We start from the raw sequence: 16,898 nt of genomic DNA, 5'->3' as shown, positions 1-16,898 counted from the left end.
TCAATAGGTAAAATCGAATATGAACTAACACTCCAGATTACAACGTGCCGGAGAAGCATGTTTAAACCACAACACTTGAAGTCATGCTGCAAGAGATGACCCATTAGTGTGAACTGCAAATCCTAGTTGGTAATATTCCTGGTCAGGGAGAAAAGCAAAAACACAGCAGTGACAGGGACTGTGAAATGTGGAGACACAGATAATACATGCTGTACCTACTTTAATCAAAAATTTTTTGGTTTGTTTTTGGGTTTTTTTGGAAGGGGTGATTTATTTATTTGTTTGTTTGTTTATTTATTTATCTATTTATTTATTTGATGGAGGCACCGGGGATTGAACCCAGGACCTCATGCATGCTAAGCATGTGCTCTACCACTGAGTTCTACCCTCTTGCCCATGCTGTATCTACTTGATAGTAAAATGCACCCAGCCTCTATTTTGTGGCTGCTGTGTGGATTCTGTAGGGGTTTTTTTCCCCCCAAATTTTTCCCCTCATAGCCCAAATCATATCCCACATAGGGGCCTCTTGTGGAGTAGAAATTTCCGTGCTAAAACCAGGACATTCTAGGCAAACTTCTGGGGTTTTGATAGGAATTGTGTTTAGCCTATAGATGGATTTTCTCTAGTTACTATGCAGTGTCTTCTGATCTTATAACCATGGTGTTGCTTTTCATTCATTTAGGTCTTTTTTTTTTTAATCAATGTTTTATATGTTTCAACATACAGATCCCATACATGTTTATTTTTAGGTTTATACCTATTTTTGAGCCCCTACAAATGCACCGAATTTTAAATTTCAGTTTCTAATTGTTAATTATGAGTATTTAGAAATCTAATTGGTTGTGTGTTTTCACCTTGTATCTTGTGACCTTACTAAACTTGCTTATTCATTCTAGAAGACATTTTTTTAAAATTTTATTCTATTGAGTTATAATCAGGTTACAATGTTGTGTCAATTTCCAGTGTAGAGCACAATTTTTCAGTTCTACATGAACATACATATATTCATTGTCTCATTCTTTTTCACCGTGAGCTACCACGAGATCTTGTATATATTTCCCTGTGCCACACAGTATAATCTTGTTTATCTATTCTATATATACTTGTCAGTAGATATCTGGGGTGGATTCTAAATAGTCAATCGTAATCTGCAGATAGAAGCAGCTTTATTTCTTCATTGTCAATCTCTAAGCATTTGTATCTTTTCTCATTCTGTTGAACTGGTTAGGACTTTGACCACCAATTTGAAAATGAGTGATGAGAGAGGGCATCTTCCTCTTGAACCTGATCTTCCAGGGAAGCATTCAGTCTTCTGCCATTAAACAATACCTAATGTTAACTGTAGCCAGGTTTTCTGTTTGTTTGTTAATTTATTTGTTTACGGTCTTTTTCAGGTTGATGATTCCCTTTTTAAGCCTAGTTTGCTGAGAATGTTTATCATGAATGGGAGTTGAATTTTGTTAACTTCTTTTTCTGTATGGATTTATATGATCTTGTGATTTTTCTTCTTAAGACTGTGAATATGGTGAATTATGATGATTGACTTTTGAATATTGAAGCAACTTTGCATTCCTGGAATAAGTAATAAACTCGGTGTACTATTCTTGTTATATATTGATAAATTAAATTTGCTAAGATCTGCTGGAGTCTGCCCTGGCAGGCACTCCCGAAAAGAATTCAGTCTTCTCCATCCTATAGGACACTGCTGGGATTATGTTCCTTTCCACTTCCCTTGTCTGTCCTGAATTTTTACTTCCCTCACCACTCCTCTGAGCACCATCAACTTCCTGCCACATACACACATGCGCTTACACCTAATCAGTCATTTTATCTTTCTGTCTCATCCCTACAGAGAATGTACTCCTGATTTTGTTTAAGGCTGGTAACCCCACTTGTGATGTCTGTCTCTCCATGCCCTCAACACTGGTTTCATTCCAACAACAGTGGAATATGTTCAAGTTGTTCACACTGACATACTCAATCCTTTTTTTTTTATTGAAGTATATTTCAGTTACAATGCTGTGTTAGTTTCTGGTGTAAACATTGTGATCAGCTTATCTATCTATCTATCTATATGTGTGTGTATATATATGTATATGTATATGTATATCTATATCTATATATAGATATAGTATTTTTCATATCCTTATTCATTATAGGTTATTACAAAATATTGAATATAGTTCCTTGTGCTTTATAGTAGGACCTTGTTGTTTATCTATTTTATATATAGTAGTCTGTATCTGCTAATCCCAGATTCCTAATTTATCCCTCCCCACCCCTTTCCCCCTGGTAACCATAAATTTGTTCTCTATGTCTGTGAGTATATTTCTGTTTTGTAAATAAGTTCATTTTTTTAGATTTCTCATATAAGTGACATCATATGATATTTGTCTTTCTTTTTCTGACTTACTTCACTTAGTATGGTCATCTCTAGGTCCAACATGCTCAATTCTTAATTCCCTAACACCTATTCCATTGAAATTCCTCTTAATTAGAGGATAACGGTCTACTTATTAGTAAGTTCAGTGCACGTCATTTTATTACTTCACAGCTCAACTGATTTTCATACTACCGGTCATCCTCATCTTCCCTTGGTATCTCTAAAAACCGTATTCATTAGGTTTTGCTTTATTTCTAATCTCTGTCCACTGTTTATTTGTATTATAAGAGTTCTCTCTCTGCTTGTGCATTTAATATTTGTTCTCTGCCATGCTTCATCCTGCACCTCTTCCCCCTCCTCCTCTAATGTTCCCAAACTCCACTGCCTTTAGGAACTAGAAAAGCACGTAAGCCTGAGGAGACTAGTGTTAGTGTCTGAGTGACCTGAACAGTGGACTTCCTGCCTGAGCTGCTCAGGAAAAGCACAGGGTGCCTTTCCAAGTCCATACACACTCCCTCAGCAACATCTTCACTCCCACTCACGAGTTCATGAAACCTTAACCTACACCTCCATTTCCTCTCTTATGAATTTCTCCCCAGTCAAATGGGTGTCTCTGTTTAGATGTCTCACAGTCACATCCAACTCAACATGTCTAAAGCCAGAGTCAGCATCTTTCCACAGGAACCTGCTTTTCCTTTGCTCCCAAACCCAATAATAGGTGTTACTCGAACTGTTGTGCATGGCAGAAACCTGGCCGTCCTCCTCAACTCTTGTCTGTCCTTATTTCTAGCATTTAATCAATCATCACCTCCTTTCAAATTCATCTCCACGTATTTATTGACTTTTCCCATTGATCTTCATCTTTATTACTCACTCCCTGGTTAAGATCACCATTATCTCTCACCTGAGATAATGCACCTCTCATTATGCCTCTGCCTTAATCATCTTTATCTTATCCCTAACCATCATTAGCCCTACTAATGTGACAGCACCCCCCTCCTCCGACCAACACACACACTCTAATGGTTGTGATACTGCAGCAGAATTTTACACCACTGGCCAATTCCTCCAGCTCAGAATGCTGCTATTTTAATTTATATGATCCGATTTGCTCTAAGTTTATTTTTCCATCTCTCATCTAACTACCCTTTTGAGTCATTTCAACCAGATCTTCCTTCAATACTAGATATGGAAATATTTCCACTTCCCAGAATACAATCATGGACACACACTCCTCATTACCCCTTACACGTTTTCTCTGATAAATATATTGCTCTAATGCAGGGCAGTAATTCATTCTCTTAAGTTATGCATTTTTATTGTCTCTCTCATATCTTTCTTAGGATTTTTCATAGCGTCCTCATGTACAAGCTTTTGGTGATTTTCACCCAAAACTTGTCCTTCCTCCCTTATCTCATTAAACCACACTACTGTTCACTCTTGAAAAGATATCTTCACTCCCGTGTCCCAAAAAAAACACACTTCATCTTCTTCTACATCATCTTCATCTCTTAACAGAATCCCAGTTTTGACCCTTACTCATATCAAATCATTTGGAATATAATAGAGTACTATGCTAAAAACATAATTGCATTAGTCCCAAACTCTTCAGTGTTTTCTATTTACTCTTTAATATGATTTGCTAATGTGCCATTGCCTGTAAAAGCCAGGCTGATGCCCCTGCTCTGTCCTAACTAAAGATGATTTAGTCCCTAGTATGCATCACAATTATTAGCATGATTTCTTAATCAAATGACAACACTGACTCAAAAATAAACTGGCTTTGAAAAAATTAAATATACCACACCTTCCTCATTCATTCATAAAGATACATACACACACACACACACTGGAATATTATTCAGTCATGAGAAGGAAGAGAATCTTGCCATTTGCAACAACGTGGATGAAACTTGAAGGTATTAGGCTAAGTGAATTAAGTCAGGTAGCAAAAGACACATATTGCATGATACGATTTATACATAGAATCTAGTAAGAAGACAAACTCATAGAAACAGAGTAGAGTGGTTGCTTACCAGAGGCTGGGGTGGGAGTAAGGCTGATGGAGAGATGTTGGTCAAAGTGTACAAATTTCCAATTATAAGATAAATGAGGAGGGTAGGATATATTTCAGTGGGTAGAGGGCATGCTTAGCATACACAAGATCCTGGGTTCAATCCTCCATTTAAATAAATAATTAGATAGATAGATAGATCGATCGATCGATCGGTGAGTCAGTCAGTCAGTCAATCAGTCAGTCAGTCAGTCAGTCATTTCTAATTATAATCCTCCCCAAAAATTCTTTTTAAAAGATGAGTAAGTTCTGGGGGTCTAATACACGGCATGGTGATTGTAATCAATAATACTGTATTACATACTTGAAAAATCGCTAAGGCTGTAGCTCTTAAATGTTCTCACACACACAACAAAATTGTACTTATGTGATATGAAAGAGGCCTTAGCTCATGCGACAGTGGTAACCATTTTGCACTATATCAGTGTATCAAATCACACCGAGCGCCTTAAACTTTCACAGTGCTCTGTCAACTCATCTCAGTTAGTCTGGGTGGAGGGGAGAGAAACACAGAGATAAGCAGGTGGCTACTGATATTTACTCAGCAGTCTGAAGACATCAGGCTCGACGTCTCTGTGATGCGTCTCTTTTCATTCTTGTCATCATGGGAGCTGCGGCCACTCCTGCTATCCCTTCGATGTTCTTAGAAGGAGTAAAGGATGCTCGGAGGGAAAGCACAGGCAGACTTTTTCTTATATCTCTTGATGGGAACATATTGACAGGCTGAGAAATCACAGTTTTAGCTTGTGCTGCCTCCATTATGGAGACAGACAGACTAGAAGGGTATCAGACATTGCACGTGGCCCTGCTCACCTATGGCGCTGTGTCTGGCCGTAAAGGAAGCCACGCAGTCCACCTGATCAACTCTCGGTCTTCACACATGCTTGTTTTTTCTGCCTGGATTCACGTTCCCTCTGCTGTTTTTGCTAGATCTTGGCTAATCCTTCAAGCATCAGCTGAAAATTTACCTTTTCAGACCAAACTTTCCTGAGCCTCTTACCTCAGCAGATCTCCCCCACCATTCCTTATCATTCTAACCAAGCCATTTTTTTTCATTTCTTTATCCAAATGTGTATTTTGTATTTAATGGTTCATTTGTTTGTTTACCTTTTTATTGTATCTATCAGCACTGTGAGTCTCAGCAAACTCCTTGAGGTCAGGGGCTGCTTTTTGTCTGATTCGCTAATGTGTACCCAGTACCCAGCGCAGTGCAGCCTTATGGTTGAAGAACCACAAGTCTCTGTTGAGTAAGTGTATAAGCAAATGAATTTATGAATCAAATAGCAAATGCTGTGGTTTGCTATTTGTGTGTGTGTGTGTGTGTGTGTGTGTGTGTGTGTGTGTATGTAGCTAATAAGGGGACACATGAAATATTAGATATGGGAAAATGCATAATACAGTTAAAAGAGTTCCAAACCACTTAGTGAAACAAAGAATAATAGGACAAATTAAGAGATAAGGAAGGTATGAGCAATCAGAAAAAAATAAAAGATGCTCATTCAAAAGAAGGCTGTCTTTCAGCACAGTTCCTTCTAAAGCTGCTGCTTCGTGGTGTGATTTAAATGACTCACATTTTCAGGGCATCAACTGCATCTTCAGCATGGTATTTTCCTTCTCTTTGTCTGATGCTCTAGCCTCTAGCCCATTCTGAAATTTATTTTCTGTCTCCTCTTTAGTAAATTTCCGGAAACTTTTTATAGTCCCACATGCTTGTGAGTGTGTCTTCACACAGCAGTTCCTCATCACAAATAAACTCTTTTCCCATGTCTACCCTCTCCAAACCACTTTCACATTGCTAATTCCTTCTCATCCTACAGATACGTTTATATTTCACCCCTCTAAAAAAGTCTGAGTTGGATGCACCGGTTTGAGCCCCTTTAGGCTCCAGACTCCTCTGGGACTGGTACCCACTGGGCTGAAGCATAATTCTTATTATTCACCTGCTTCTTTCAATGCACTGAAGGCTCTGTGAGCACTGGACAATGCCCAGTCTGTTCCCTATTGCATCCCTAACTCCTAGCACTGCAACTGCAACACATTAGGTGCTCAAAATACATTATATATCACTGCATAGGAAGGCATGTACAGTTGGCTCGAACAGCACAGGTTTGAACTGGGTAGGTCCTCTTGCAGGCAGATTTGAAATGTGTACTGCAGGATCTGTGGTTGGTTGAATGTGCAAATGGGGAACCGGGGAAATGGAGGGTAACTGTTAATTTATTCTCCAGTGGAATGTGGCCGGGTCAGCACTGTTAATGCCCTAATGTCCTCCGCAGTTGTTCAAGGGTCACAGTAGTTATTTATATAGCTCTAGCAGGGTATTAGAACGCCAATTTCTAATACTCCTTGATAGTGCAGGATATTGACTTTTATTACACTTTTGATCACTTAGCATACAAAAGTATCTTGATTTAATACTGTGTGGTTGGATTTTTTTTCATTTTTGTTCTTAGTACTCATGTCACCTTTGGAGCACTGAACTGTTTGTGTCCTTTGTTCATTTACCTAGTAAGGAGTAATTTATTTGTCCTTTCTCCTTAAAAACAAATAAAATCTTACACTTATTAGAATAGAATGGCTATCATCAAAAAGACAAGAAATATTAAGTACTGGGCAGGGAAACTTTGTGCACTGATGGTGGCAGAGTGAATTGGTACACCATGATGGAAAACAGTTTGGAAATACCTAAAAAAACGAAAAAATGGAACTGTTATGTGATCCAAGAACTCCATTTCTGAGCATTTATCTGAAAGAAATTAAGTCACTATCTCAAAAAGGTATCTGTAATCACTTGTTCATTCAGCATTATTTTACAGAAGTCAAGACTTGGAAATAACCTAAATGTCCATGGTGAATGAATGGATAAAGATAACACGGTATACACACACACATGCACGCATGCACGCACACACACACACACACACAGGAATATTATTCAGTCATGAAAAGGGAAATCCTGCTATTGGTGACAACATGGATATGAGTACAAGCCGAGGGTATTGTGCTAAGTGAAAAAAAAATGAGACATTGCTATATGATCTCACTTAGAAGTGGAATCTAAAATAAATAAACAAACAAAAAACAGAACTCATAGATACAGAGAACAGTTTGGTGATTGCCAAACGCAGGGGTTGGGTGGTGGATGAAATGGGCAAAGGTTGTTAAGAGGTACAAACTTCCAACTAAGATGAGTAAGTCTTGGGGATGAAATGGGTTCATGGTGACTATAGTTAACAATACTGTATTGTATATTTAAAGGTTCCAAAGAGAGTAGATCTTAAAAGTTCTCATCACATGAAAAAAGTTGTAATGATGCATGGTAATAAATGTTAACTAAACTTACTTTGGTAATTATTTCACTATGTATATATAGATCAAATCATGATGTGGCACACTTAAAACTAAGATAACGTTATATGTCTCAATTAAAGTAAAATTATATCTCAATAAAAGTAAAATAAATAAAAACCTGCTAGATATTTGCCCATTTTCTTGATGTATTCAAAGAACTAACTTGAAAAAAACAAATTATTGTTTATAGTATCTTTCTGTATTTTTTTATTTCGCTAATTTCAAGTTCTTGTTTCCTCTACTTTAGAGTGGTTGATCATTGTTTGCTGTGCTTGGTTTTGCTTTTTGCTGTGTGGTAGAGTGGGTCTTTTATAATATTTTGAGCTTCTTAACTCATGTAACAAATAATTATCAAGAACATGCATATGCCACTCCCTAAGTTGGGCATCAAGGAAGTGGTGAAACTGACAGATACAGCTTTTGTCTTTACGTATCTAACAACCCAGGAAGAGAGAGACAAACTTTAACCTATTTGTAAACAGCAGGTGTATGCTGAACGAACAGTTTGGGAGGTGACTGGAGATGACCCTAGGGGGAAAGCTGTCTGTGTTTTGAAGGTCAGATAGCATTCCCAACAGAAGTGGTGTTCATGAGTTGGTCAGGTAAAACTCAAGTGGAGGGGGCCATGGACGACTTCAAGCAGAGGAAATACTTAACTGCATATAAGGGCAAGTTCATTTAAACCATGTCTTTCCCGTCTAATGATGGTACTATAATAAAGCCATATATTTTCCACTCAGAGTAGCTTATATGAAGTGGCATTATTTTTAAAATTTTTTCTATGGATTTTTTCGGGGTAATTAGGTTTGTTTGTTTGTTTGTTTGTTTATGGAGGGACTGGTGATTGAACCCACGACCTCGTGCATGCTAAACATGTACTCTATCACTGAGCTAAACCCTCTGCTGTGGTGGCATTATATTTCATATTAAGTTTACCAAGGTCCTTTTCGCCCTCTGTGACTCTAATTAAATGAAGTGAATTGCAGTGAAATACGTGTGGGTGTTTGTTAAGAAGTGAGGTTCCAATTGGCAGGACAAATACAGTGTCGAGATGCTACGGGGAACTAGGAGCCTCTTCCCAGTACGGCAGTCTGTGTTTCTTTCCTGGGCTGGACTATCAAGGATCTGCAGACCCCTTCCTGAATGACCTCTCCAAGCACCCTGTAGATGAACCCTTTGAAAAATATTTAACAAACCCTCCAACCTTTCCACTGAGCCCAGCATGATAATCTAAGAGAGACATGAATGTCCCTTCCCTGTGCCCTTAGCTGCTGTCCCTGCAGGACAAGGTGTCGTGAATTAGCTCTGGTCCACATCTGAAGAGCCTGTTCTGGGTTTGGCTGCCTCCAAGTCTGCCCAGGAGCTGAGTGTCCCTGCCCACAGAACTTGCTGGTGTCAGTTCCTCATTTCTCACCATCCTGTCCTTCTTGCAAGATTCGGTCCTCTGTGGCTGACGTGCCTGTGTCTGTAAGCTCGCGGCAGCTTAGGAGTGGTATTTCCAGTCTCTTCTGGCAGAGAGGAAAGTAAACACAAGCATGGGGAAGTGATGGGACTCCCACCCAGTGACCTCTGGGTTTGATGAAGGAGTGTGCAGGACTTAGTCACTGCAAGGAGAATTAGGGCGTTTGAGAAAGTGTCCAGCACCCTGCCCTGGCAGGGGTGACAGCTGTGCTCCTGCTGCAGACATGAAACATCCCGGATAGTCCCATAATTTTAAATTTAAAGGGGCAGATTTCTTTTGATTCTGCAGGAAGTTTTTGGGTGAGGGGGAGGTAATTTTCTAAAACAGTTCTAAAACTTCTGAGTTCACCTTGGCTCAGGGTAAGAGATGGCATTAAAGCCAGGGCACCCCTCCCTGAGTTACTGAAGAAATGCCCCCAACCCGCCGTCGGAGACATCACAGCACATCTGCAAAAAGGGATTCCAAGTCAGCACACCCGAGGTTTCTTCAGCATTTTAAGCCTCTGCCTGTTAAGTAATGCTGTTACGGCTTTGGAATCCTAGTTTCCAACTCAGATTATAATCCCCTCACCCAAATATAACTCCCAGGTTACTTCTTTAAAAAATTTTTTTGGAGGGTAAGTAATTAGGTTTATTTATTTTTATTTATTTAACAGAGGTTCTCGGGATTGAACCCAGGACCTCATGCGTTCTAAGTATGCACTCTTTTACGAAGCTACACCCTCCCCACTCAGGTGACTTTTTTGGGGTGATGTAACTGATGTCATTAACCATCCTCATTATCCATCTTCCCCAGAAAAGGGTCTGATTTTGACCAAATGGCCACTCTCACTCTTCTGGATTGAAGAATTTCTGGTCTTACGAAAGGCCCATTGCTCTCTCCCCCCTTGCAGGACTGAAAGCTTTATAATGAGATGTAACTCCAAGCATTGCCCTTCACACCCCCACCCCTCAAACCATCCCACGCTCTGAAGGACTGCTTAGTGGCCCATTACAATTCCAGAGCTGCTGGCTTGCAGGTACCTGACAGGTGACCTTCCCACCCCAATCCCACCTCCCTCTCCCAGGTGTCCCTTGTGTGCTCCTCCAGCACCACTAGCCAGAGAAGGGTCCTTCAGGGAAGACCAAGTGGCAAATCTTGGCTTCACTGCTAAGATAGAATATGCCTTGGCTGGGTCCATTAATCTCTCTGAAATAAAGTGACTGCTTTCTCTAGAAGATTAATATGAGGATTCATTAGAAAAATAAAATCCCTAGCCTTGTGTGTTTGTGTATGTTGGGGGTGGGGAGCTGTAAGTACAGACTCTAACACGGAATTTTTAAAAAGGCAGAAACAAAAAGGCAGGAGGTAGGGGGGCAGTTGGAGGCAGGTGGGGAAATGTGTAGGCTCTGGACTCAGTCTGGGTCCAGTGCCCAGCCCCTCCCCTCCTCTCACCAAGCCTTTATGATCTAGGGAAAGTTAATTACCTGCTTTGTTCCTGTATTTCCTCCATGGTGCAGATGGAGTTAAGTGCCTGCCTCATGAGGCTGTTGTGAGGATTAGATAAAAAGAGAAAATTCATGTAAAGGGTTTAACACAACGCCTCTCTTTAAGCGCCCACAAAAGACAGCTATTAATTTTAATAAAATGTAGAAAATGCAACAAAGGAAATTACTCTAAGTATAAAGTTATTACTTCTGTTTGACGTGATCAAGACCCCACCCCTTTCTTTTTTTTTGGGGGGGGGTTAAACTTTTCTCTCTTTGTCAAAGTTTTGAAATGAACTCTATGAGTTCCATTTGGAAAATAAAACTCTAAACTTCACACAGTTGTGAGTCATGATGGGTAGGGATTTCCCCACCCTGTTCAACGACACAGTTCTGTCTGCACATTCTGTAAAATGTCTCACGCCCAACCCACACTACTTTGTTAACCAGACAAAGTACACTTTTCCATGAATGATTGTATCACAAGAATCTTTAATGTTTTCTTTAGAGTTTACTCATGGTGGGGTTGTACTTGTGTTTAGTGAAGTGTGCCAAGTGCCCACACTCTGAGCCCGCTTCAGTCCACGTCACCACGCTCCACACAGATGTTCCCTGTGCCCAGCAAGGTCACAAAGAGGGGTCTTGACTTGTCTCTTGGTTAGGCCAGCTTTCCTGGTGAGTTCTTCCAAACTCCCAGTCTATCCCCATTCCCATCATCCGTCCCATATAAAAGAATAAGATGGAAAACTTTTCAATGTACTTCGTTAAGTTTAGCACGTCTCTGGTACAAAAAAGTCAAGAAAGGTAGCACAAAAGCGAAAGCACCAACCGAGCTTACTTATAAACAAACATGCATAAATCCTACACACTATCTCGTATTACGGAAATTAATACAACATTGCATTAAAAGGTATAAAAGCACTGTACTGAAAACTTAAAAGTTACACGTGAAATACTGCACTGTAAATCCTGAACACTCTAACATCCCACCCCCACCCTCCACCGCCCTGGGGAGGGTCAGAAACCAGGACTCTGCCTCCAGACTTTGCTAGTCCTCGGAGACACTGTTGCGGGGGCAGTAGGCAGTGGGACTGGCCTCCCGCAGAGCCCTGGCCTCTTCCAGGGCTTCCCTGTATCGGGAAGGCCAGGCTTGCGGGTCTTTCTTAAAGACCCTGGCCAGGAACTCCATGATTTGCATCTTGGTGATTTCGCGGCTGGCACGGGAGCCCCAGAAGAACTCATACTCAGGCGGCTCTACGTGGGGGACGCGCTGGTACTTCAGGTAGTTCTGCTGGACGAACTCCTCGGTGATGAGCTTTCTCACGTCTCCGAAAGTGGAGTGCTTCTTCCAGGGCCTCAGCCCCAGGATGCGCAGCACGTTCCAGACCGCACTCTCTCGGGCGCCGCGACCCTTCACGTAGATGAGGCTCAGGATCATCAGCAGGAGGCCTGTCATCGGCATGCGGTTGCTCAGAGCCACCCTGTCCAGCTCCTCCGGCTCCAGAGCCTTGACCAGCGAGAACTCCATCGTGTGCAGGCTGGTCAGCCTCAGGTGCAGCCCGAACACTCGGGCGAGGATGAGGCTGGTGCGCCTAAGAATGCTTCGGCACCACTTCTTGTAACTGCCAATGACATCCTTCACCATGTCTGGGAACCAGATGATCATCCTCTTCTGGTCCTTGACCAGCACGTACCACATGAGCTCGTGCGCCTTCTGCACCAGCTGGGCCGGGGCCGGCGGGGCCGGGACGGGCTGAGCCGCGTTCGGGGCCTGGTGGGCGCGGCCTTCCTCCGCGGCCTGCTGCAGGGCCTTCAGGTCTCCCTCTTCGCTTGGGGCCTGGGGCGCCGGCGAGGCCAGAGGGGCGTCGGGCGGGCCTACCGGAGGGCTCTCTGGCCCTGCGAGGGTCGCGGCCTGAGACGCGGGCGGGGAGGGCCCCCCGGGGACCCCAGGAATGCTGTGCACCTCGCAGTTGGAGGCCTCGGCTGCAAAGCTGGGGTCGCACACATCCTTACTTTGTTCGGACATGTCTGCTCCGTCTGACAAGGGCAGGGCCGCGGCGTCCAGGAGCTCTTCGAGGGTGCGCTCCCTCCCTGGACTCCTGGAGAGGAAGTGCGCGTTGCTGCGCGCGGCGCCTTCCGCAGTAGCCAGGCGGGGCGGGGCGGCGGCGGGACCAACTAGTGCGCCTGCGCGTCCGCGGGCCGCCGGCCGGGCAGCCGAGGGCGGGGCGGGGCGCCTGCCGGGGTCGGGGTGCGGTGAGGCCCCAAAGAGGGGAGAGGCACCACTGGAATACTGCGTTGGTGACCCTCAGGCGTTCTTGTTGGCGTGAGGAGGAAGTCTTGGCGAGGAGGGAATTGAGATGGATGAGCACTGGCCAGGAGCCAGTTTAAGGGAAAAGCTGGTAACTTAAGCTTCTGAGATGCTGAGGTCCAGTTTCTTAGGAAAAGTCCCATTGGGTTTATCCAGAATCAAGTTAGATAGGAGTCCCAGAGAAAGGCCTCGGCTGGTGTGTAAACTCGGGTTTCGGACAAGTGTGAGAATTTGAACTGAGAAAAGAAGCAGCGTTGCCAAAGATGTGTAAACTCTTGAAAAGTATGTTGGAGGTTGGAGTCCTGAGAAATAGTAAAAATTGATTCCCTGCCAAATTAAAGGGGTTATAAATGAGAAATGCAGAATGTAGTAAATCTATGTGCAAAGAAAACTTTCTTGGAGGTAATATACTAATGGCATTGTTAGTCTTTTCATGGTCATTGATTTTGGTTTTCTATTTCCCTTGGGTAATTTTGATTCAATTTTTATATTTTCATCAGGATCCCATCACACAAAGATTGCCCTATTTATTAGCACCAATTTATATGATTCTTCTCGCCTGTTTCTCCAGGACACTCCTTCCCCTTAGGACTGCTGCAACCCCTACTCTGTGCTCTTGTGAAAACTTCACCTTCTCACAGGTGAACTCACCCCTACTGTTTCACAGAAACTGGTCCCATGTTGGCAGCCACACCCAACTCCTTCTCAAGACTTTTTTTTTTTTTAACATGGGTCCGGTGGATCGTATATGGCAGATTCCTCTCAGGTGACTAGCGACATGAGAGCTAATCTAATGGTGGTTGTTTCTAATTTTAGAAAACAGATCTGCAATGAGCAAAAACAAAGCTGACACTCCCAAAGAAGAATCCCTGAAGAAAGGAATTGGCATGGGGACCTCTGGATCCAAGGTTCCTGAGGCTGATCAGCATCCTTGGTCTGAGCCCGTGTGGTCCTTCAGCCCTTCCTGGGTTTCCTCAAGCCAGCATCTTCTTACGGTTGCCCTCTTGGGTCTGGTTATTGTCACTTGCAACCCGAAACATATTTAAAATATTGTCTTGATATTTCTAGAAACTTCTCTTTATTTGCTGTATTCCCCTTTCTCATTTCTCACTTTATTTTTTTCTCAGGGAGATTGACTTTGAAGGGTTTTCCATGCTGTTTTTCTATCTTTGGATTTTCAGGCTTATATCATGTTTAGGAGGACCATTCCCCACACCAGTCCCTCCAAGAACACTCCTTAACTTCTTACTTCACAAAGATTCCTACAGTTCACTCAGCTATGTGTCAGCTGGGATTTTTCCTGTATATCATTTTCTTCTTCTTTAATTTATAGATTTATATTGTTAAAATGCATCTTACAGAGTTGTATCAGTTATATTAGGCTTTTTAAATTTATGTTAACAATGGCTCAATAGTAGAAGGAACTATATTCAGTATCTTGTAATAACCTATAATGGAGAAATATCTGGAAAAAATATGTATATATCAATCACTTTGCTATATACCTGAAACTAACACAGCATTGTAAAATCAACTATACTTCAATTAAAAAAAAAAGTTTCAAATCCATTTTTGCCCTCATTCTTCTTAAAAATAATCCTCATTTCTTGCATTTTATCCCCACTGATTTTCTTTTTTGTTTCATTTGGATGTTGATTTTTTTTCTAACTGTTTAGGTTCATGATTTAGTTCATTTAAGGTAATTTTAATAATGAAAATGTTTGAGCCTGTTATTCAAATCTCAGATCGGCTTGGCCATGGACCATAATTTTTGCCATTGTGAGGTTATTAAAATTACAACCTCATATTTCACCCTCCTAGATTTTATGGATTCATGAAACTAAATTGCAGGCTTGAGTACAACAAGTAATGCTTACATACAGAAAGCAAGAAAGTGATTATAAAAGCTCAACAATGTTTAAGTTGGGAGTGCTCTGGCTGCAGTGGGATAGCAGACCTCTGGCCAGAGAATTGCTGGTGTTTCAGCTGCTGCCTAAGCTGGACTGGTCCTCACTCTGGTGAGGTTGCCCGTGGCCAACAGCAGGCTCTCAACTCTACCACAGGTAATGTCACACCTCTCTTCTGACAGGAGGGTTGTTTAATACTGCACCAGGGCCTGTGGGTTAGGACCACTATGAAGGATGGCACTCAGAGGGCTGAACGCTTTAGAACTGATGCTTACATTTAAAACCAAGTACAGGGTAGACCCCTAGTGCTGCTCATCCTTGCAGCCCAACTGTACACCTGCTAAAGTGATAACACTTTCTTCCTGGAAAGTTCTGCTGAAGAGGCTCCATTTCCCACCAGGAAGAAAATTCATGGAGTCAGGGGGGTGGGTAGAAAAAAGGAAAGCTTGAGATAACCTTTAACCTTTCAGTAGAGAATGTTCACCTGCACATGTGTCAGGGGAGGGGTCAGTCACTTGATAGCTTGATAGTAGCACCTAATATGGTGTCTTTTCATAAACCAGAGATGCAGACCTTCAGAGTGATAAGGAAAAAGGACAGATGACAACTGTGGAAAGAAGAGGAAGCCGGTACTCATGAGGCATCCACAACTTCTTGAATTCAAGTGTCAGGATTTGAGTCTGGAGCTCCAGTGATGCCCCGCGAACACAGGGTACAAATAAGGCTTGCTGGGTATCTCCAGGTTTGGCCCTATTTGATACGGGCAATGAGTCCTCTCAGGGCCAGCAGCTTAAGAAGCAGAATCCTGAAGGATAAAAAATATCTCCCCCCACCAAAAAACAAAACAAACAAACAAACAAAAAACTCATTAAGGGCTACTCTTTAAATTAAGTTTCTGTAAATAGAAGTTCCATGGATGCAAGAAGTATATGGAGAAGTTAAAACCTAAAATATTCTGGTGTGGACAGTTTTGCTGGTGGGTTACTTCAAACTGTAATGTGGAACAGATTACACAGCTGTGGGATAGGCTGTTCTTGGCAGACTCGGGAATAGGAGGAGAGGCCTATCCTGGCACTGGTTTCCATAGCGAACAGAGGTGGGGGGGTGGGTCAGCCGAGGGCCTCCAGTGGACAGCGCGCATGCTCACAGTGAAGAAGCCCAGAGGCCCCAAATGAAATGTGAATCCTTCTGGCTCTTTCCTGTCCACATAGGCAGCAACCTCCACCTAGGAGCCCCCAGAGGGGCCCCAAATGCCGTGCACGCCAAGGAATTGAGACAGAGAACTCACATTAGTGTGTTCAGCAAATATTGAGCAATGTCGACCATGTGCCTGAAAGATTTGCATTTTAGAAAAGTAGGGAAACCAGTCACATTGGGAGTGTTTGGCAGGCTGGCCCCTTTTTGTTAGAAAAGAATAAGTGAGGACAAGCAGTGCTGCTGTCCGCAGTTGGGAGGGTGGGGGAGGGGAGTCAAGCTTGGCCCCTCAACCCCTCCAGCCTCTCCAGGGGTACACTGCGCATGTCTGTCCCGCTGAGGCTCAAGGACGCTCCTGAAACGCGAGACATTCTGGTCCCGCCCAGACCCACGGGTGCAGCCCGCCAGCACTCAAGGACGATCAGGGTCAGGAGTGTCTTTTAGAAAAAAAAAGTCAACTGGAAACAGAGTTAAGACTGGGATTGGGGGCAGGTGGACAAGCAGAGTCAGAGGGATCAATTAGGCGACTTTTCTCAGGAATCCTCTTGAGAATGGATGATCACTTGCATTTCTCCTTCATTATGCAACTATTTATGAAACGCTCCATTTCTGGCATTGTGCCTGGGGACATGAATGAGAAGGAGAGACATGGTCTCTGCAATTTACAGTGGAGAAGAGGGGCCATGAGCAAACAAACAAGAGAGTGATGAGCTAATCATTATGCATCATGTTGTGATGCCTATCCCGACCAGC

The 16,898-nt window shown here is 42.7% G+C and overlaps 1 protein-coding gene across 1 annotated transcript; it reads right to left on the bottom strand.

Moving 5' to 3' along the window:
- Positions 1 to 11,208: 11,208 nt before the first annotated feature.
- On the bottom strand, positions 11,209 to 12,878 carry NDN (necdin, MAGE family member). Its single transcript, XM_010984210.3, has one exon. It carries the CDS (start codon positions 12,760 to 12,762, stop codon positions 11,785 to 11,787), a length of 978 nt encoding a protein of 325 aa, XP_010982512.1. The 5' UTR covers positions 12,763 to 12,878; the 3' UTR covers positions 11,209 to 11,784.
- Between the last annotated feature and the right edge of the window lie 4,020 nt (positions 12,879 to 16,898).

Source organism: Camelus dromedarius, chromosome 29 (genome assembly GCF_036321535.1).
Source record: "Camelus dromedarius isolate mCamDro1 chromosome 29, mCamDro1.pat, whole genome shotgun sequence".
Taxonomy (NCBI): Eukaryota; Metazoa; Chordata; class Mammalia; order Artiodactyla; family Camelidae; genus Camelus; species Camelus dromedarius.
The sequence above is the reverse complement of the archived record's forward strand: the minus strand, read 5'-3'. Positions and strand labels throughout refer to the sequence as shown.